This window comes from Musca domestica, unplaced genomic scaffold, assembly GCF_030504385.1.
Source record: "Musca domestica strain aabys unplaced genomic scaffold, Musca_domestica.polishedcontigs.V.1.1 33, whole genome shotgun sequence".
NCBI classification, from domain to species: domain Eukaryota; kingdom Metazoa; phylum Arthropoda; class Insecta; order Diptera; family Muscidae; genus Musca; species Musca domestica.
In genome coordinates, this window is record NW_026712312.1 from 10,018,489 (window position 1) to 10,041,017 (window position 22,529).

Genomic DNA, 22,529 nt, shown 5'->3' on the forward strand with positions numbered 1-22,529 from the left:
AAAATAATTTCAAAATCCTTGTTTTGTCAAAAGTCAACCAAACTTACAACTAGACTTTCTTTTTTTCGATGTTGTCAAACTGACCCTTTTTTGAATTCATTGTATGATTAAACAATTAAAAAAGCTGTAAATTCAGCCGGGCCGAACTTTTAATACCCTCCACCATTTGAACCGAATTTGGCAATTCTCCAAAAAAATAAAATCTGTTAAAATCTTATAGATACCGAATGTAGCTGTTATATTAGTGTCAATACGACTACAAGGACCTGCATAGGTAACTTTTGTCATAAGCCATTACAATATTCAAATGCGAAACTTAGAAAAAATCGGTGAATATTGTAGCTAAAGTCATCAAAATACCGAATATCCGGAGGTGCCATTATATCGGAGCTGTGCGAAGACGTGAACCTGCACAGACAATTTTCTGTCTTAGGCTGTAGTATTCATTTCGAACTTCAAATACCAAATTTGAAACACTTCCGGTGAATAATGTCGCTAAAATCATCAAAATACCGAATATCGGGAGGTACCCTCATATAGGAGGGCTATAAGAAGAGGTTTACCTGCACAAACAATCTCCTGTCATAGGCTGTAGCACCCATTACGAACATCAAATACAAAATTTGAAAGAATTCTGATGAATATTGTCGCAAAATCATGAAAATACCGAATATCGGAAGGTACCGCTATATGGGGGCTATACCAAAACGTGGACCTACATGGCCCATTTTCAATACCAATTTTTGTCGATATCATTATTAAGAGGAAAATCGGTTACTGTAACAAAAATTTATACATTCTTGCAGTTCTGGAACAAACCAATAATAGTCCGAATCTGGCACGTTGTAATATGTATATCAACGAAATTGACAATAATGGCCCAGTCCTTTGCAACCTCCTCCTTAATTGTTTACAAGCCTGCTTATTTGATGTTTGACATAAAGCAACAAACTATAACAGATCTTAGACAGAAATAAATAACTGGTATATGATGACCATTTTGCAAATAGTAGTCTATGGAGCTATAATATTTGAGGTGAGGAATTTGTTCTGAATTGAATTGACTACATTGCAAAACACCAGCATCAGTTTATTTCCATAAAAATTTCGTTTTCATTAAATTCCTAAATTTAATTCTTTATTGTCAGATGTTGGATTATGTGTCAAATACTAAACACCCATCTCTTTAGATGTTTATTTCTCAAATAAGCCAAAACTTTTACAAAATCTTTGTAAGAGAATCAACAGGATTAACATTACAGCTAGCTATGCAAAATTTCCACTTGCGGTTCCAAATTTACTCCCGCTGCAATGTAGTTGCCGGCATTATGTCTCGGCGCTGTACAAAAGTTTGTAGTTTGTTACCAACGCTACAAATACTCTTCCGTTTGGTTTTACGTTTGCGTATGCTATTTTCCAAGAGGCATATTGACATTCGCCCTGCTCGGTTCGCTTTCGCTCCCCGCACAAGAGCAAACAAACTCGTCCTGGCGTTGGTGTATTTTCAGGGAAATTTGACAATCTCCTCTATCGCCAGAAAGAACGCTTCAATAATGCCCGCACATATGCGGCACTTACTGTGGCAACCGAAAATAAACAGTAGCACCCATGACAGGAATGTCACGGCAACAATCGACTCGTGGCAGTGTGAGTTCGTTTGTGGCAACCAGGAAAATGTATGACTTTCTAATCAAATCGAAACTGAAATTGAAAAGAACATTTGAATTTTGAGGAAAATACCACAATTCGGAATTAAAAACAAACACAAAAAGCAACATTGCCGGAATTGGCAGCGGATAAATATACCAAGAATTTCCAAACAGCAAAGACGAGAGAAAATCAATTTAAGTCGGAATTTTTGTAAACTGTAAGTAAAAGGGGTGTGAGTAATGCGAATAATAATTTACGAATAACATTTGTGTTTTGACACAAAGAAGATTGCAGATGAGGCTTTGCAAATAATTAAAAAAAAATATTCGTTCTTTGTTTTTTTGGATGAAATCTGTCACCGTTTGATAGATCTTGTTCTTATCAGGGTTTCATTTACACGCACTTCCTTCCCTCTCCACTTCTTTTTGTGACAACAGTGATATGGACTTGCTATTAATATCGGACACCTTTTCCATTCCAGAGGGTGAAAGTGTCGGTGCAACCGCCATGCCCGGCATCATGGACGATAATCGCATTTTATGGCTCAAGTGCACCATCGCCAACTTGTTGGGTGTATACGAACCAGAATTTGTCAATGCCGTTATCTATGATAATATGAATGATTTCAAGAGCTTCCTCGAGGACAAATACTCCAAAAACGAGGATATCAATAAAGTCGTTGTGTACATGTGGCGCACCTTCTACGACAAGCTGGTGGAGGAGGAGATCACCGTGCTGGAGGAGGGTAAGCCTGTTCACAAATCATTACACGGACGTACCGTACAGACGCCCAGTAGTAGTCCATCCGAGAGATGGAGATGCCACTTCAGCTGAAGGACAGATAAGAAGGTTTTCTGTTTTGCCAACAGAGTGCTAAAGAAACTTTAATTGAATTTATAAGTAAATATTGAATTATTTCGAAATGGTGCACTCGATATCTTCTGTTTGATTCCGTTCGATTCGATTCCAAACGAAACGATATGATGCGATTCGTTCACACAGATTGTGTTCGACACTTCAGCTCAGCAACAATAGAGGATTGTTATTACTGCTGCTGCTGCTGGAGATTTTGGCGAAAACCACTTGTGCTAAAAGATTTGGATACGAATTGATTTGGTTGTTGTTTTTACAAAGAATTGACAGTAATTATTTTCGATCGAAGGACCGAAAAGTGTTTACATTCCAATGACATAAAATCACATAGAAAATCAAAGCATTGATTTGCAGAAAAATCTTGGTTAGAACGCATTAATATCGTATTTGTTTAAAATCCTTCAAATTCGTGGATGACCTTTATTGTTACGAACGCATTTTCAATTATAGAGATAGAAAAAATAATTGATGTTTTCGAATAAGAGTAACTGCAAATAAAAAATAATTACGAAGAAGAAAGAGGGTACTTGAAATGTGGTGTAAATACGGGAATGGGAAAAAATTGTTCTCTTCATATACCTAGATATAAATATTTGTCCCAATGCAAAAATAAGTTCAGCTACATTAGAAAATGTGCTCAATACAAATACTACCACGTGCCAAGTTTGGATTATGTCGGGTACTCAACTGGCTTTATATAGCATATCAAACATAATGCTTTGCAATTTTTGAGATCTTGCGGGGGAAAGTTCCAGAAAGAGTGAGACAAGAAAATTGAAAGGGAATTTTACAAGTTATTTTTAAGAGAATTATTATTAAAAAGCATTTCTTTACACTTTATCACATAAATGTGAAGAAATGATCCGATATAAAGCATTTGCGCACATCACTTTAGTATTTCATAAATGGTACCAAGTTTTGACTATATCGGGTACTTCCCTAGGGTTATAAGTAAAATATGTAGGTACTAAAAAAGTAGTCTCATGAATTCCATATTCACAGTTGGTTAAATATAAGTAAAAATGTGTCAAGTTCTTACCGATACCGTGTACTTATTTCACATTTTACGAGATGTATTATTATTCAACAAGTAAAAAAGCAGTTCGGCCGAGCCGAACTTTGAATACCCTAAACTAATTGGAACGAATTTGAAAATTGACAAATAATATATAAAATCCGTTGAAAATTCTGTTAAAATCTTAAAAATACCGAATGTAGCCGTTATATTGGTGCCTATACGAAGACGTGGACCTGCATAGGCGACTTTTGTCATAATATTCAAATACGAAACTTGAAACAAAAACCGCTGAATAATGTACTTAAAATCATCAAAATACCTAATACAGGGAAGTACCGTTATATCGGGGCTATACGAAGACCTGGACCTGCATAGACAATGCTCTGTCAACAGTACCTATTAGAAACTTAAAATACTAAATTTCGGTGAATATTGTACCTAAAATCGTCCAACTACCGAATATAGGGATGTACAGATATATGGGACCTATAGTATCCATTACGCACTCTAAATACGCAATTTGAGACAAATCCGATGAATAATGTCGCTAAAATCATAAAAATACCGAATCTTCGGGGTACCGTTATATGGAGGCCATACGAAGACGTGGAACTGCATACACAATTTTTTGTCATAGGTAATACCAATTACGAATGCTAAATACGAAATTTAAAACAACTGTTATCCCCAAAATCGTCAAAATATCGAATATCGGGTGTACCGTTGTATGTGGGCTCTATGTTGTATGTGGACTATACGATATCGGGACCTATATAGACATTTCTCTTCCAGGGTTAAATGCTTTGAAAGAACGTGTAGTATGAATTTTTAGACAATTCCATTGAAAAATGTAGCTGAAATCATCAAAATACCGAACGTAGGGAGGTACCGTTATATGGGGATATACGATATACGTTTTCAGAATATTTCATTGAAAAATTTGACTACAATCGTCAAAATACCGAATATCGGGGGGATACCGTTTTACGATATCGTGGACCGATTTAGCCCATCTTCGAACTTGTGCAAAATTTTAGCTTCCTACCTTTATTTGTTTTGACTCTAGCGTGCTCACAGCAAACGGAGAGACGGACGTACAGACAGGCCTAAATCGTTTTAGAATTTTACGATGATCAAGAATATATGTACTTTGTTATGTCTACAATTTTTATTTCGATGAGTTACAAACGGAATGACGAACTTAATATACCCTTCATTCTATGTATGGTGGTGGGTAAAAAATATCAACATTTGTGAGGGATATATAAGAAGGTATGGACCGATAAGTCGCATAATCACATTGACTACAGTGTGGGTAGAAATATTGAGATATACGAGGTTTGATCGCTTGAATATCGCTTTCGCATGTTATGAGAGATTAGTTATTCAACAAAATTGATACTTTTTAAGGTAGGTGCCTGGAGAAGTGGGCTGATGAGTCCCTTATTTATACTAGGTATAATGTAACCTAGGTATTCCTTGTCTTACCCCCTGGTAAACATTACCATCATTCTCCACTAATAAACAAACTTTGTTTTTATAAAAACAACAAAAAAGGGATTACGCCTGACCATTTTGGAACAACAAATTTACTTTCCATATATATCTTGTCCGATTTGTTTTATATTGTGTACCAAATGTGTAATATTAGGCACATGGGACCAAATTGAGCCTAGAAACAAGTAGGTCAAATTTTGTGGCGATTTGGTGTTTAAGTCCCCCATTTTGATAATATGCGCTCCACAACACTTATATTTGGTAGCACATATCTCATACAGTTCCGAAATACCTCTGTCAAATCAAATTGGTTGAAAATAAGTTAAGATATAGCTATAGGTGCCATATATTTGTTTCATCCGAATTTGTATTTAAGTCCTTCACACGCGGAAAAAGAACCACAAAACCAATTTTTGGTGGAAGCTATCAGCATAGCATACAGCATAGAAATAACATTGCTAAGTTCAGCTCATTTTTCCATGAAATATAAAATTTGTTTGGAAAAGTTTACACTGTATCCATGAAGTAATTTCAAAATCACGCTTAAATTGAATACCGCCCTAAAATGATTTTACTTATAAACCTGATTGTTGCTATCAAATGCAGAAATTAATTCACTTGAATTAGCGTCCAAATTTAAAATAGGAAGACAGTGGACAATTTTGAATGGCCGCTCTGTTCAGCCAACAACTGGTTCCCTAAATAACCACATATTGTACCTCTGCACATAACTTGAATTTCAATTTTAATTGTGCTCTCCCATTTCCATGGCTTTCGCACATCTCCCATCACACTGCTTCAGTTGGCCGAAAAAATGACGTTTGTCTTTTGCATTCGCTCTTGACAAAAAAAAAACAAAAACAATTCTATGGTCAAATTTTATTTAGATAATACCTCATAAACATGCACATGGAAAAGTTTCGCTTATTCACTACTCGGCTATAATTCTGGACACAAATCCTTTTGTATAGCTTAAGCACTTCAACGAAAAGATAAAACCATGCGCTAAGCTCCAGCCTTCAACGCTAGCTAGCGTTGTGACAAATGCTGGACCGAGAACAAAGGCGGATGGGAATGTGGGTGCGTAGACAGTCGGTGCGTTTGAGGAATCCTGACAACAGGCTTGTGTCCACCACCCCCCCACACAAAATGGTGGATTAACTGCAAAGTGAAATACGATGGCATAGAAACTTTTTCGAGACTTCTCCAACTGGCGTTGAGTTGGCATTGATGCCGTAGCTTAGGAACAGCCCAGGACAGCATCATGTTTTACTTTGTCTTCTCAATCCTCCAGTCACAAGCCCTGTCGCAGTTTCGGTTTCCAAGTGATACTCCTGATGAAGTGGTTGTGGCTGTGAAGGATTTGCTTGTTTTGTTTCCCTTTTGTCTTTTGTTTTGCTTTCCATCATGCGAACGGATAAATAGAATATACAAACAAAGAGGGAAACTAAGTTTATGCAAGCATTTTTGATTTGATTTGCATACGAGGCTGGAGCGGTCACTATTCCGAAATACGGAAACCATGTGAAGTGTGATGTAGGCGAAATGTGTAGCTGGAAAGTATGACGAAGAATCCTCAACACATTCGCCTCGTCGCAGCAGCAACTGAGCAACTGAGGATACTTTAAAGAAGAAGAAGAAGAAAAACTTTCACAGGAAGCACGAACATTTCAGCATCCTCTTTGTTCAATTTTCGGTTGTTGAAGTCAGAATTGTAGTTTTCTGTTGCTGGGTTTTCCCTCTACTATTGCCACGTCCGGTACGGGGGTGACAAAACACTTGTTATTTCCGTGGGAACTCCGCACAAAAAAGCGAGCATTTTCATTACGAGCTACTACAATCAACTCGATTTACTGTATCCACATCTCCAGTTCCGTCGTATTCGTGCATTTAGTTCTTGTTAACCATGTGCTGGTCCACAAATCTTGGAATGGAAATAAGTCATTTGTGTATTTTTTTTCCATCGGGCGGAACTATATAACATGCGAACAAAGAGGCCATAGGTAATAACATAATACTTTGTGGATGGTAATTTTTGATATCCCTTATATACAAATGTATGATATTTTACAACTCTTCAAAAATTGTCAAATTTATGGACTAAAAAAACGCCCTTTATAGGTATTTGGAGTCGCATTCTTCACGTAATTCTGTTATCAATTTTACTAATAATATTGAATCTCATTGAGTTTCTGTTAGTTGAAAAACTCTCTCTATATAACTGAGAGTAATGTGGAGCTAAGCAGGTGGGGGCTAGACTACTACAAGTGCGAGTGAATTACACGAAAACGTTGATCGTTGCTGATCTCTCATACCCACTAAAAACTCATCATAAATCCAATACATAATCTATTATTATTTTAAAAAGAGCATATCAAATGTTGTTGTTGTTCTTATCAACAAAGAATAATTTTCTCTAAACCTATTTTTGAGCATGAAATGTGTACTTATTTCGCATGGACTGGTCTTTTTATAATAATAGGGAGCAATCCCATTTATACTGATTTGCAGCGTGGTTATAAAAAATTGAACTCGACTTCCTTCAAGTACGTTCAACGTTATATGAATGCATTTCAGGAAACCACTTTTTTTTTAAATGGGTGACGCAGAGCCCCTGTAATTTTTACTAACATTTGCCTTGCTGTAACTAACTTAAATACTCTAATGTTTTATACCAGCAAATGTGGCTGTTTACAATGTCAAATAGAAACCACTCCCCTCGATTCTATGACAAAATTCTTTGAAAATATTCCAAATACTTAAAATCCGAAGATGATCTTATTTGGATAAATAGTAGCTATAGAACATTTTTGGCTATAGAACATTTTTGGAAAGAAGTTCAACACAATTATTCGATGGGAATTGTTTTTGAAATCAAAAATGCCGAAAATCAGTATTGGGGATATACCTAAACGAAATTAGACTAAATGCATTGGTAATTTTAAAACTCTACAAAACAAGTTAAAAAATATATGTTGGTTTTGCCGACATATTCATACCTTCAGCCTTGCGTTGTGATTATTCCAACTGTTGACCCTTTACGAGGGAGGTTCCGAAGGAGTTGGACATAAGTCTGATAGGTATATAACGTGTAACGTGTTCGATTTGGACTATATCAACTACTTCCTTCACATCTTATGAATATTCCACATCGTCTAATGTTTTTTTTTTTATCAAAATGTTGAACTTTTGAGTGGAAGATGCCAGAAAAAGAGGGTCAACTGATCACATATTTACTATTCTTTGATTGAGAGAGTTAATTGGATACTTACAAGTTATGAGAGTTATAAATAATTAAAATTGTTACCCTTCGTGGGGAGGTTCCAAAAGGGGTTGGACAATATCTATCAACTTTACACCAAATCTTGTGTTAGTAAAAATATTGGAACATGTGAAATGTAGAAAGAATCAATTGCTAATTTCGCAGTTTATGAGCGTTTTGTTATTAAAAATATCATCAGACCAGGTTTTTGCCAGCAAAAATATTGGGATATATAAAATTAAAAAAAAAATGATGCATATTTCGCTTTTATGTGCATTGTATTACTCAAAATTTTGAGCCCTCTGTGGGGGAGGAACTAGAAGGAGTTGATCGATATCTACCATCTTGCGTCTATAGAAATATTGGAACATGTGAAGTTTAGAATGAACCAGATGCTTATTTTGCATTTTATGAGAGATAAAATTATTCAAAATTTTGATCCGTTGTGTTGAAGGGATCAAAGGGAGTGGTCTGACACATTTCATCTTCATATCAAATCTATTGTTGGTGAAAATACTGAGAGGCGCGAAACTTGAAGACAATCGTAATCTTATTTCACATTTTATAGGGGTTATAATTATTTAAAATGTTGTGGGGAGGTACTTGGTCCATATTGTCCATTTTGACATAACACTAATACAAATATTGAGATTAGCAAAGTTTGCACAAAACTTGATGATCCTTTCTGGTTCGATGAGGTTAATTGTTTTGTATGAAATTGTTGAACTTTTGTGGGGGAACTTCAAGTGTCGCTCATCTCCGAAAAAAAGTTTGACAAAATCGGATACTCCGTGAGCACCAGCCAGTCAGACAGAATGACGGATTCACCTAGATCGACTCCAAAAATTCTGATTGATTTGGTCCAATGAGACCTAGGATCTAAAACCATTATTTCGATGAGGCACATTTTGGCAGTATCAAATGATATATATCCTCTGTAGCCGTATGGCTGAGGATAGAAAAATGTGTACCTAAAAATAATTTGCTATTTAGATTGGGAATTTAACCTTGAACTGTCGAGGTGAGGACGTATTTTATGACGTGGTGGTAAATTATTTTAAATATTTATATGTTTGTATTATCATCCAAAATTATAAAAACACACCTAAAATTGGTGTTTCTCTTCTGCATTCCTCTTCCTTCTACACACGAGTCGTAAAGCCACTTTTCTATAGATTCCTAATTATTAGAATTAAGCAAAATTTTTTGTTTTTCGGAGAATTTAGAATTGGACCGCCAAAGTTTAGTTCATAACCCTAGAAAATACTCATACCCCAAGTCACAGTGCAATTGCTACAAAAAGCAGCTGCTCAATTCAATTGACGTATTATGATTTGGTCTTCTTTGGGTCTAAAATACAAGACTCAAGAGCATTGCCTTAATGTAAACCAACAATATATAGTGGTTTATTTATTTTTGCTAGAATCGGCGAAAAAGTGGTCCTAAAATATATATACGATAATTTAAATTTAAAGCAGAACATCATTTTATAATACTTCATATAATAACAAAATGTCTATGTAGTTGTTGTTTTATTTTTTTTGTTTTATACTCCAATCTTTATTTCATTATAATTTTACTATTGTATTGTAGTGGAACCTGAACAACCTACCGAACCTGAAAAGAAAGACAAAAAGGGCAAAAAAGGCAAGAAAGGTGGCCAGCCACCGGGTAAAGAGGCAAAGGCGTCAGCACAAAGCAAGGGTAATATTCATTAATATGTGGTTAACAACATGCCGATGCTTCTAATCAAAATGTTTGTTATTGCGATAGGACCCAAAAAGGATTCGGGACGAGAAAGAGGTGGCGGAGATGACTTTGATGCTGGCATCGATACGGGTGTCGACAGCGCAGGCGATGACATTGGAGCGGAAAGTGTAAAAAGTTCTGCATTATCGGGTAAGTTGTGTGCTGTAAATAGCTTCTTTGACTTCCATTCAAAAAACCATATTCTTCCACTCAACATGCAGCCAGTGATGATGACGACGAAATTGGTAATTACAACAGACAACTTTTTCTCTAATCTTTGCTTAATTCTCTCCCTCTCTCTCTGAGCGAATTTGAAATCTAAATTTGTTTGTTTTATGTTTTAATTGAAATTGTCACTGCGTTATCATTCGCTATCTTTTTTGTTCCATTTTATTCATTTTTTATTTACACTTGAGGAGGCATTTCTGCGAATATCTTTTGCTGCCATTGTTGGCAAGTGTTTTAGTTTATTTTCGCTCGCAAAGGATAAGAAATGATTTATGTATGTAACACGTAACGTTTCTTTTTTCGCTGCTGTTTTTTTTTCTTTTTTGTTACTGGCTCTTCTACTGCCATCTTTCAGCATTGTATGATTTCTTTTAATTGTGAAAGTTTTTCATTTCATATAATTTTTCTTTTCTTCTTCTTCTGCTACTGCTACTGCTCTCGTCATTCATTAATATTTAAAAACCTCATTAATGCAAAAAGGATAGAAATGGTTTCTTTTATCCAAATTACAAATTTACGCTTTAACCCATTCAGGCAAGTGGAAACTCATGTGAAATGGCAGCAGTCAGTTGGGGGGAGGGGGAGTCTTACGTCGAGAATGAAGCAAAGCCATGATGCATCAAGAATTTAAGGGATTGACATTTCAGCCCGCCTACTGTCTTTGGCTCTGTGCGTGTGTGTGTCAGTGTTTTTTATTGTAGATAGCTTACGGAGCAGTCAAGCTATTCGGAAGTGTTCATCAACCTCAGGAGTTCCGAAATTACTTGGTTGCATAAAATGGAAATTCATGACAGAATCCATCAGAATTTCAATGATTTCCACAAAGCCAAACAAAAGAAAAGGGCAAGCTAATCTTTGGAGGGTCTTGGTCACAAAAAAGAAGAAAAAAATGCATTTAATCGAGGACATGCAATTTTCAATAGCTGGACAAAAATTAAAAGTTATAACAGACTCAATTCGAGAAGGCTTTCTTCTTCTCGTCCGTCACTGCCCCGCACAGAGACCGAGATGCAGTAACCCTGTTTCCAGTTTATTTTATTACTGCATTCATCTTCTCGGAAAATGTCTACAAAAAGAGCAATGATGCCAGGAGAATCTTTTAATTTCAATATAAATTACTTTTCATTTAAAAGCTGCCAAAAAAGCAGTAATAAGACATCCAACCAAAAAGGGGAACAAACTATTGGACGTTTATTTGTTTGATTGTAGTTAGTTTGGAAATGTTTGCACTCTGTTAGTTATTGGAGGGTAAGAGTACTTTATAGGAATGATAGCATTTTATAACTTAAATAGATCGGAGGGTTGTCCCCAATTGTAAAGGAATTGCAATGTTCTTTTTGTTGTTGTTGTTGTAGCAGTTTTACACGTTCTGTTGTTTTTTCCGACTAATCTGGTTCTTCCTCAATGTCCAGGTTTAGGAATTCTGCTACCTTTATGGGCTGTAGCCATAGATCCTCTGGACGGAGTTGGGTAGGTTTGTCAGGACAATTAAACAAGTGCAGCGTGTTGTGCGGGCCTGTATCTCACGCTGGGCAGGCGTTCCGCACATCCTCATCAATTCGTGCCCAATACGAATTGAGACGGCTGCACCATCCTGAACGTAGTTGGGCCAAAACTACCCTGGTTTGCCTAGGCAGCCGACGTTCTTCAGCTGCAATGGATGGGGGGTGGACTCCGAGTATGGCATTCATACTGTAATCATTAACTACATCTGTGACTGCATCAGTATGAATGCTATTCAGACCCGCTTGATAGGCTTCATGATCTAGAGGCTCTCTCTTATATCGCTGGACCTCTCTCTCTAGATCGTGCAGGTCCTTCCTGACACGCCTGGGTGGAGGAGTTCTATCCACCATATGGTGGTTAGGGTGACTCCCGCGATAACACCCAAGCAGGTACTGCAACGAAAGCATATGATTATGCTGACGTAAGGGAAGAACCTTCGTCTCCTCATGTAAGTGGTCCACAGGTGTCATGAGGAGGCACCCTGTTGCAGTTCTCAGGGCGGCATTCTGGCAGGTCTGAATACATTTCCACTGCGTTGCACTTGTATTCGCCGACCACACTGGAGCCGCATAGCTAACCACAGACCGACCTATCGCTTTATAAGAGGTCAACAAGGTTTCCTTATCCGCACCCCAAGTGCTGCCGGCTAGCGCCTTGAGGACCTTGTTCCTACTTTTCATTTTATCGTAAATAGCTGTGGCTTGCGCGGAAGACTTGAACATGCTATCGAATGCGACCCCAAGGATTTTGGGGTAGTTGGTGGTCGGAATTATATGCCCCTCGACCTGCACATTCAGCTGTGTTCTCATCTCCGCAGTCCATGTGGTAAATAGTGTAAATATGCCTGGCTTTGTGATTTCGCCGGGATTTAAAATATTCGCAGTTTAATGAAAAATTTTGGATTTTTCAACAAAAAAAATATGGTCTATTTTAGCCGCTAAATATTATCCGATGACCACCCAAATTGGTAGGCTTCTTCCCCGCCTTAAACTCTAGCTACATGCGAAATTCCGCGTCGATTGGTCTATAATTGCGACCTGTATATCTACTGCAAAATCCGACATTTTTTCAGTATTTGGTCCATTTCAACCCCTAAACATTTGGCGATCATCTCCAAAAGAAATAGGGTTCTATTCTGACATTAACCCCACCTACATTTTAAATTTCGTGAAGATAGGGCCATAATTGCGACCTGTAGAGTGATTACAAATTAACATGGACAGACGGACGGACGGACATTCATAGCTAGATCGACTCAGCTCGGCGAGTTAGGAAGATCCATATATACTTTCCTATGGGGGAAACCAATATTTCGAGGTGTTACATAAATTCTGGCCCAATCAAACTTATAATACCCCCAACACATAGTGTTGTAGGGTATAATCATTAAGTTCGTCCAGGCCAAAATTTCAATATTGAAACAAGTAAAAAACATTCAATTCAGCCGGGCCGAACTTTTAAACCCCTTTACCATTGGGTGAAGAAAACATTTTTATATTAAAGTATCTGAATTCCAACGTGTTCCATGCTGTTAAACTTAAAAAAAAAAACCAAAAAAGTGTGTGAGGCCTTTATATGGGCGCCATACTTCAAGGATTGTAATCTACCAAATCTTCTTAAATACCAAATTTGAAATAATTTCGTGGGTAAATATGACTACGATTATCAAAATACCGAATATCGGGGGGTATCGATCTGTGTTCGCTATGGGAAAATATGGACACAAATATTCAATGTTCTGCCACCGGAGCTAGAACCCATTATGACCTACAAATACCAATTTTTAGACAAATCCGTTAAAAAATAGGGCAAACATTATCAAAATACCGAATATAGGGAAGTACCGTTATATAGGGGCTATACCGAAACATGGATCTATACATATTAGGTTCCGCCTCCGGCGTGGAAAATTGTTGCAAAAATCATCAAAATGCAGAATATCGGGATGTACTGTTATATGGGGTCTATATAAAAACATGGACCTATATATACAACGTTTCGCCACCGGAACTAGAACCCATTATGAACTACAAATACCAATTTTTAGACAAACCCGTAAAAAATAAGGTGAAAATCATCAAAATACTGTAAAATCATCAATACCAAAATATGGACCGAATTATCTCATTTTCAATACCAACCATCCTAGACACAATACAAATTGTTCTGCCAAATTTTGAAGCTCTACGTCAAATAATGTGGACTGTATCGTGTTTTCAACAAACAGGCGGACATCGTTTAATCGACTTAGAATTTAATGCTAATCATTATATATATATATATATATATATATGTACTTTATGGGGTCTACGATGAATATTTAGGGTTATTACAAATGGAATGACGATCAACAAATACAAAATTCTTGACAAAGCTGTTCGAAAATGTGGATAAAATCGTCAAAACACCGAAAATCGGGGGGTACCGTTAAATGGAGGCTATACGAATTAATGGACCTGAATCAAACATTTTTTGCACGAAGAGAACACACCTACCGAGCACCCCAATTGTCAAGTCTCAGCTAATTTGATCGGAAATATCGGCTTTCAAAATACCGCAAATTTGGAGGTATCGTTATATGGGGCCTAAACATAAACCTGGATCAATATAGCTCCCTTTTAATACCCATCAGCATGCAGACAATATAAACCTTTGTGCCAAATCTCTAAGTGCTAGATTATTTATAAGTTTTTTTTTTTTTTTTTTTTTTTTGAACAGGAATATATATAATTTCTGGTATCTCCGACGATTATTTCGAGGTGTTGCAAAATAATAACCCTCCATTGTATGGTGGAGGATATAAAAATAAATTATTCAAACCTTCTTTCTATATCCCCAGATAGATCAATTCTTATATAATGAAAATCTGGCAAAAATATGTAAATAAAATTGTTGTCAATTAAATATTTTTAGTTATATCCAAGCTAATTTATTTAGAACTTCTTTCTATATACCTACATTAATCTGCTGAAAAGAACATTGCGACATTTGTCATCCCAAAGAAGTGTTTATGCTACACCTACCTACAACTTTCTTTTTATATTTTTTTTTTTTTTTTTTATCGTTTCACTAATTCCCCCACCTCATGTCCTAACTTGACTGTAATACTTCCCGTAATCATTGCCAGCAACGAGCGTTTTACACGTTATTCCAATGTAAATAATGTTGACATGCCAAATTAATTCATTCGTGTCTCATTCTTTGGTACATCCACTCAGTCGTTGCTGTCGTACAATTTTGCATTCTCTTCGCCATGTCTTCGGTTTATCAACGGTTATCTTTGTTCCTATGTGAATTATAATCTATGTTTGTGGCTGTATGTTTTCCAGGGTCCAAGAAAAGCGGCAAAGGCAAGGGACGTAAGAAGAAGCGCAAGACAATCCAGGCCCCAGTCCCGGTCTACGTGGAAGTCAAGGTAAGGACGGGCTGACACCACTTCATTTTGCGAGACAACGCACACAACGAATTATTTCACGCAAATGCTGATAGAAGTCTCAGTGTAAATATTTATTCAGTAATTTGGTCGCATTTAGTTGTCCGCCATTAGAGGTAGGGCCATTCTAACACAAGTACACACGGACAAAGACATAATCGTAAAATAAATCTCAATGTTTGCCTGTATGCCTTCACTTTTCAAAGCGAACATTGCTTCTATGGCATCGAGGTTTTGCTATGTCGTCACAAGGACAAGACATTAATTCTTTGGCAGAGAATGGAGCTAAAAGTTACAAAATCGTTCATAGAACGTTTTGTGTAAAGCGAACAGTATTTGAATTAAGTTTTTATGTCTCTCATATTCATATCATATCTTGTCCCGGTACCACTCAGATATGTTGCATCTAATTAGCCAACACCAATTAGAATATGTTACAGAGTATGGCATAATGAAGAGACACATTGTTTTGTTGAGAAATTCAATCAAAAGAACATTCACACCTGCCTACATATGTATGTGCATATGTGTTGTTATCTGTTCGTATTTCGTTGTTTATTTTTCATGAAGGGGAATTCACATCCCAAATCAATTCATTATGACATTCGTTTCGACAAGATATGCGAGTGTATGGGTATGGCGATGTAAATAAAATACTACTGTTGGGAATGAACACATTCACGTATACACCTGCAATTGGCTCTTATACACTCACTTAAACATATGCACACACACACACATACCCGTACATAAACTAATATCTAATATCGAACCGACAACCGGCTTAGCGGAGAAACATTTAAATCTCAAAGGTGTATAAAAAATGATTGCAATGAATATTCTACACGGCTACACATTCATACATGTTATTACACTAACACAGCCACAAAGGATATGAAATGCGAAAAAGAGGCAACAAAAAAAAAAACAAGAAAATAAGCGGCAACATTGCAAATGAAATACGATATGGTATGGGAGCGAGTTCATATTGTATTCGAATGATTTACAGGTATTGAAAAGCAGAGACTCTCACACCTGTCGGGTCCTCATATGTAAAGTAATTCTGTTTCGCGCTCCCCGACACTGCGTAGCATCCTTCCCCTCGCCACTCCGCCCCCAGAAGTGTATGAAATATTTATTTTTGTTTGGCGTTTTTCTTTTCACAAATTCAATACTGATTTCTCTTGGTTTCGTTACAGAAAATCATTCCAACATTTGTAAAGACCCCAATATTGCATTGCCACTTCGGGGAGCTGAGCTGCACACAGTTCGACAACAATATCAAATATGTGTATATGATACGTAAAGAAGTTAACGGAATACGTAAGTATTGAACGGCGATTTTTTTTGTATTTGTTGTTTATTTAAGATTGTGATTTTTGACACGTTATCAATACCTGGTACACGGGATGGGGTGGATAGTAGAATGCAATTGAATATTTATTGCGAATGAAAATGGGGAGTACTTCTTCGAATCTTTAATAATTCTATTAAATAAAAATGTATTTAATCTGCCGAACAAAAATATTATTTTGTTATCATCAATTGGCGGAGTAGGAACGGAATTTAATTTAAAAATATAAATTTAATTCGTCATGAAATTCCCTACTTACGGCAAATTTTGAGTTGGAATCATTTGAAATTGAATTTGATAAAGAATTTTTGATTATTCAAATCCTTAGGTTTCCAACTCTACCCGTTCGCTCAAAATGTAAATTGTACTGAATTTAGTACACATAACTACGAATTTCCAAAACTTCCTACAATATAATAATATTTTATTTCCAAATGTTAGTATACTAACTCTACCCATTCCCTCAAAATGTAAATTGTACCGAATTTAGTACCATTTAGTACACATAAGTACGAATTTCCAAAACTTCCTACATACCCCAATCATACAATGCAATAGTAATTTTATCTGCAAGTTTCAGTATCCAACATTATCACATCACCCAAATCGAAATTGTTTCACATTTAGTACCATTTAGTACTTTCCGTGCACATAAGCACAAATTTTAAAAACTTTCTCCATGTTCCAATCCTAACTCCACCAGTGTGATTAATTTTAATTTTTTGGATTCCATCCGTTCCTTGTACCAAATTTAGTACCTTTAAGTACTCTTCGTATACATGAGTACTCATTCATTTCAATAGCTCCATACATCGACCCTACTCCTCAACCTTAATTCCCATTCTAAATTTCAAGTTTTTAGCTCTAACCGTTCAAATAATGCAAAATAGTACCAAATGTAGTACGTTTTGGTACTTTTCGTACACTTATAGTGTGAATTTCAAAAAACCCAGCATTCATCCTACACTCTATCGGTGGTCTTTATTCGAAATTTAATAGTTTCAAAGGGATTCCGCATAAATCTACTCAGAATGTGACTTAATAGAAATCATAAAAAGGAACTATAGGTTTATCTAATTTCCTTCCCTATACCCCAGTACAGTACCATAAGGCACTGTAATTCGGACTGGTATTTACACATCGAAGTATGATATGTCTATGGACTAGTTTGTCCATTTTTTCTCTTTCTACCTAATATCAGGTCAAAATATCCACCGATTTGGCTCATGTTTTTCCCAAATTCCAATTGTACCAGAAATCCTAAAAATGTGAAATCGGAATAGTTTTAACATTTCTAAGTCTCTGGTTTAGTACATCACTAAGATATAGAATTTTTGTAAAATCGGAAACTCATATAAATTTCTGTATGACTCTGTAACCCGAACATACAAAGTCCCAGGTGATTCAATTAACCAAATTCAGATTACGTTTCACAATACTAGGATATATTTTTTACTAGCCTTCGTAACAATTGCGATTTTTGATGTATTTTCATAAATTGCAAGAACAAAAAAAAACCAACATTTCATTATAATAATTGTATTTTTTTTCTATAGCCTTCTATTCCGATATCAATGCATGTTTTGCTGAAATGCCGCAATACTTCATCTTTGGTACTGTAAGAGGAGAATTAATCAAGTCAATGAGCCAAGACGTTGAAATGGTAAGATACTGAAATAGTCCTCTAAAAACAAAAATATATTTTATTATTTATTTACTGTTACACCTCCAAAGCTTGGTGTAGGAACATTAAAAATATTAGTGTTCGTAGTTTGTCTTCCAGTGACGATCCCTTTATTTTGCAATCAATTTGAGGCTGGAATATGTTGAATTAATCACAAAATCATCAAATGATTTTCCTACCCCCTTGACACCCCTAAAATGGATGTAATGGGTTAGCTTCAGCAACAGTTCCATGAAATTGACGTTGAAAGCAGAGTGAGCCACTCTCGCATCAATTTACTAATGCAGTGAGGAAAATATTGTAATTAATTCCCCACTCTTGTTGCCACGTAAAACCGCTAGGAGAGCATAAACATTATTAACCATCTATCAAAGTGCCGCAAGGGTATTTGCCACTTGAGAGCATTTTTAAGTGTTGTTCCATTAGGACATTGAAAAATAAAGGCAAAAAAGCTAGCAGGCCCAAGAGTTTGCAAATGACAACTGCGGCAGCTGTTGTGAAGATTATCGATAATCTTCGTTGTTTCCTTGTTGTTTATATATTTATTTATAAATAGGAAAATATATTAGTTAAGAGGACATTGCCAAAAGGCAATGAAGAAAGGTTTTCAAAAATGTCCATCTCCATCTCCAAAATTGAGCCAAGTTAGAAAGATACAGATAAATTGTTTTGTTTCGCATTGTGTGATTTAAATCCATTAATGAAACAAGTCATTAGGGTGGTAAATAGGTCGAATACATATCACATTTTCAACAAAGTCAAGAGGGTAAGCAGAGATGGGACAATAGTTTTTTCCAGTGCATACAAATACCAAGATATCCATACAGGTGGAGGCTTTAAGTATGTCTGTTCTACATTCTTGCAGTTTCTGGAATGAAAGAAATCAATAGTGAAATATTTTATTAGACTATATTTTAGCGGTTATAAACAAGCGACGATTGTAATATAAAATGCCTTGTTTACTGCTATTTTGTTCAATTATTTCCTCGCTTTTTTGCAGATCTTTAAAAAGGCGATTGAACTTCAATTTCGTGAGCCGAAATTAATCGAAGGCAAGCACATGGACAATTACGAGTCACAAACAGCGCCTGAAGTTGGCGCAGAAACGACCGAAGTGAAGGATACAGCACCCGGTCTATTAGAGCTGGCCAAGCCATCGGAATTTCGTTTAAAAGCTCTTAAGCAAAAGAGGTATGTAGAACATCAACTTTACGGTAAAATGAGCGGTAAACAGAAATTACCCACTACAGAAGGCTACTTACTGGGAGATACTAAACGGCAGCTTTTTTATATTTTTACGCATTCCTGGTTTGTGCCTTGAACTGTTGGTTTTATTTTTTGATTATATATTTGGTTTGGCCCATCCAGTGCTTTGTCCGCTAGTCAACATTGTTTATCAATATTTTTTTGTTGGGAAAACAAGTGTAGGCCAACCCAGCAAACAAATTGAGAACTAACGAATCTGTCAGTATACACTATAAGAGCATCTCAATTGTATATAGGTTCATGTCTAGTAATCTGTCGATAAATGATACCTCTAGGAGCCACTAGAGTCGAATAACTCATTGCAATGTAATGTCTATTGCTTTAAAAGTACATTAAAAATAATGTGTTATTAAATTTACAAAATGACTTTAGCCGCTGAAAATCTTTGCATAAGCACTAGTTGGCCTGACATTAACTTCTTATTTCGTGGGTCATGGTCTGTTAAAATAATGGGTCGACAAATACAATTTTTTAAAAATTAAGGGGAAATCCAGCAGCTTATAAAAGTAGAGCTGAAAAAAGACACGTATCGGAGTTTTAAAAGTTTATATTGAAAACTAATAGAGGGCAACAGCAACCAAATAGATCACTTTAGGAAATTTTCGGATTTAAGTTACTCGGAATTCGTACATTTTATAAAAACTATTGCACCAAGAAAAATAATTTATTCCGAGGTTTGTAGTAAAACTTGGTGTAAAATTTTTTTTTCATTAGACACATTTCGCCTAAAATGAAAAAAGCCCTGAAAAATGATAAAAAATTATTTTTTTTTGGGAATATTAATGCAAATATTTTTTATACCCTACACCACATAGTGGTAAGGGTATTATGTCTTTGTGCATTTGTTTGTTTGGCAGCGAAATAGACCCATATTTACTTTTGAGGACCTTCATAGAATTACTTGCAGAAACGATTTATGCATGTCAGTCCATGTGTCCGTCCGTCCGTCTGTTCATTTATTTTTGTGAACAAAATGAATGGACGAACCCTTATTGAAATCGGTTTAAATTTAAATATAGCTTCCGGTTATTGTGCCTCAAATGACCAATATCAATCAAATTGACCTTTTTGACACATCCGACCTAATTCAGTTTAGAAGCAAGTAAATGCAAATTTGAGAAATTCGGTCTAGATTAGCTATAATAGCCATATGTGTGTTTCATCCGATTTGGTTTCAAGTCCCTCACATGCTAATATGCATTCCACAAGAATGATATTTGTTATCGAGATCGGATCAGGGTATAGCTCCCATATTTATATCTTTATCCGATATCAGGTTTATTGTGCACCAAATTCCGACTGAATTTATCCTAGAAATAAAAACTTCAAATTTGGTGAAATTCAGTTCAGATATAGCTATATCTCCCATATACATATTTTATCCGATTTGATGTTTAAGTGTTACGACCCTGTTTTTATTATTTGAAAAAAAAAAGTACAAGAAAGACCCCTTTCGTTGACTCGCTTTAGGGCCAACCTTTCTTACCAAAATAATCTTCGTATTTTTATCTGCAGTATTGCCGAAGATGCTATATACCTAAAATGTACAGATTCCGAGGAATCTTAATCCGGAAACTTCCAAAAGTGTGCAATAGGAAGGAACTATCCCTCTCTATTTAGGTTACTTTTCAAAACGCCGATACACTTTTTTTAGCTCTACTTTCATAATTTGCTGGATGTGTGTTGTTAGTACAAGACAATAACTCTTATGCTGTTATCAACAGATCAGATCAACAGACCGGACTGACTTACGCAATTACGAAATTAAAAATCGATTTGAAAATCCATTAAAAACTATTTCTGCCACAACCAAATCAGCTAAAAAAATGCCTTACAAAAGTATTAGTGTTCTGCCCCAGAACCTGGAAGAAGTGTTTATGTTATATACGATATAAACCGAAACATATAATCTGGTTTCAAAATGTCCTCCACATTTGTTACTGGTCAATATGTGTATATTGGGCAACCAAACCAAACGCCGGCCTTTGTTTTTATACAAATACCATGGTCTCTGGTCGGTTTGTTACGTATGATGTATAAATTACAATAAACCATCTGATAACAGAGAAAGTTGCTACTCGGCTATGCCAATTTTTTTCGGAATATACTTTTCGCCTTTTTTTCTTGGTCTTCAACAGTTTTAATCGGATTTTTTGCTACTCTTTTGCAATTAAGTTCGTTTTTTGTGTTTCCCCCTCAGTTTCCTGGTATTTTCTGGCTCTTTGGCATTTTTTGTTCGAACACAACAATTTCTTTGTGAAATTTAAGTTGTTATGCTCGAATCCTGGTGTGATACAAACAAACCGACAAACGAAAAAGTGAATGAATTCACGAATGAACGCGCCAACGAGCCACGAATATTGTTTGGTGCAACTTGCACATCAAACCATCCATCCATCCATCCACCCACCCCTCATCGTCGTCATCATCATCGACAAAGACTGCAACAATAGAGGCACTTTGCTTGAATCTCTCATACCCGAAAAATATCAATAAATCAGAAGAAGCTGTGTGCGAGTGTGTGTGTATGTGTGTGTGCGAATATTTAATTGTGTATACGACGCTCCCGTTGTAGGAGATTTATTTTCTTTATTTGAATGACTTTTTTATTACAACAGAACGAAAAGATTCTTTGTGATTGATATTTATTCTTAAAAATGTTATAATGAAAGTATTTTTATAACATCTTCATACTTATAATGTAGAGCCGTTAAGGATTTAAATTCCAAGAAAGGTGGAACATATGTAAATAAATTCAGAGAAATATATATCTTGCATTAGTTGGTTTGCAAACTTGAAATTTTGGTAAACATTTGCAATTGCCTGCCAGATTTAATAAGCTTCTTGTGAGCGTAAGATAATTCTAAGCAACTAATATGATTGAAGAGTAAATTCAACAATGTTGTTACAAAAAATATAACAGAAATCTTAAACCTCCTTGTCGTATCCATGGCCAACCATTTCGATTGAGTTTTCAACAATAATCCCGTTAGATTCTGGATTTCTTTG

General features: G+C 35.9%; 1 protein-coding gene across 1 annotated transcript; it reads left to right on the forward strand.

The window, feature by feature from the left end:
* Positions 1–1,170: 1,170 nt before the first annotated feature.
* On the forward strand, positions 1,171–21,087 carry LOC131803810 (uncharacterized). The gene is made up of 9 exons (XM_059125525.1): positions 1,171–1,867; positions 2,132–2,395; positions 9,894–10,004; positions 10,074–10,199; positions 15,113–15,198; positions 16,416–16,539; positions 18,127–18,233; positions 19,255–19,445; positions 21,036–21,087. The coding sequence occupies exons 2-9, from the start codon at positions 2,158–2,160 to the stop codon at positions 21,085–21,087; spliced, it is 1,035 nt and encodes a 344-aa protein (XP_058981508.1). The 5' UTR covers positions 1,171–1,867; positions 2,132–2,157.
* Positions 21,088–22,529: the final 1,442 nt, after the last annotated feature.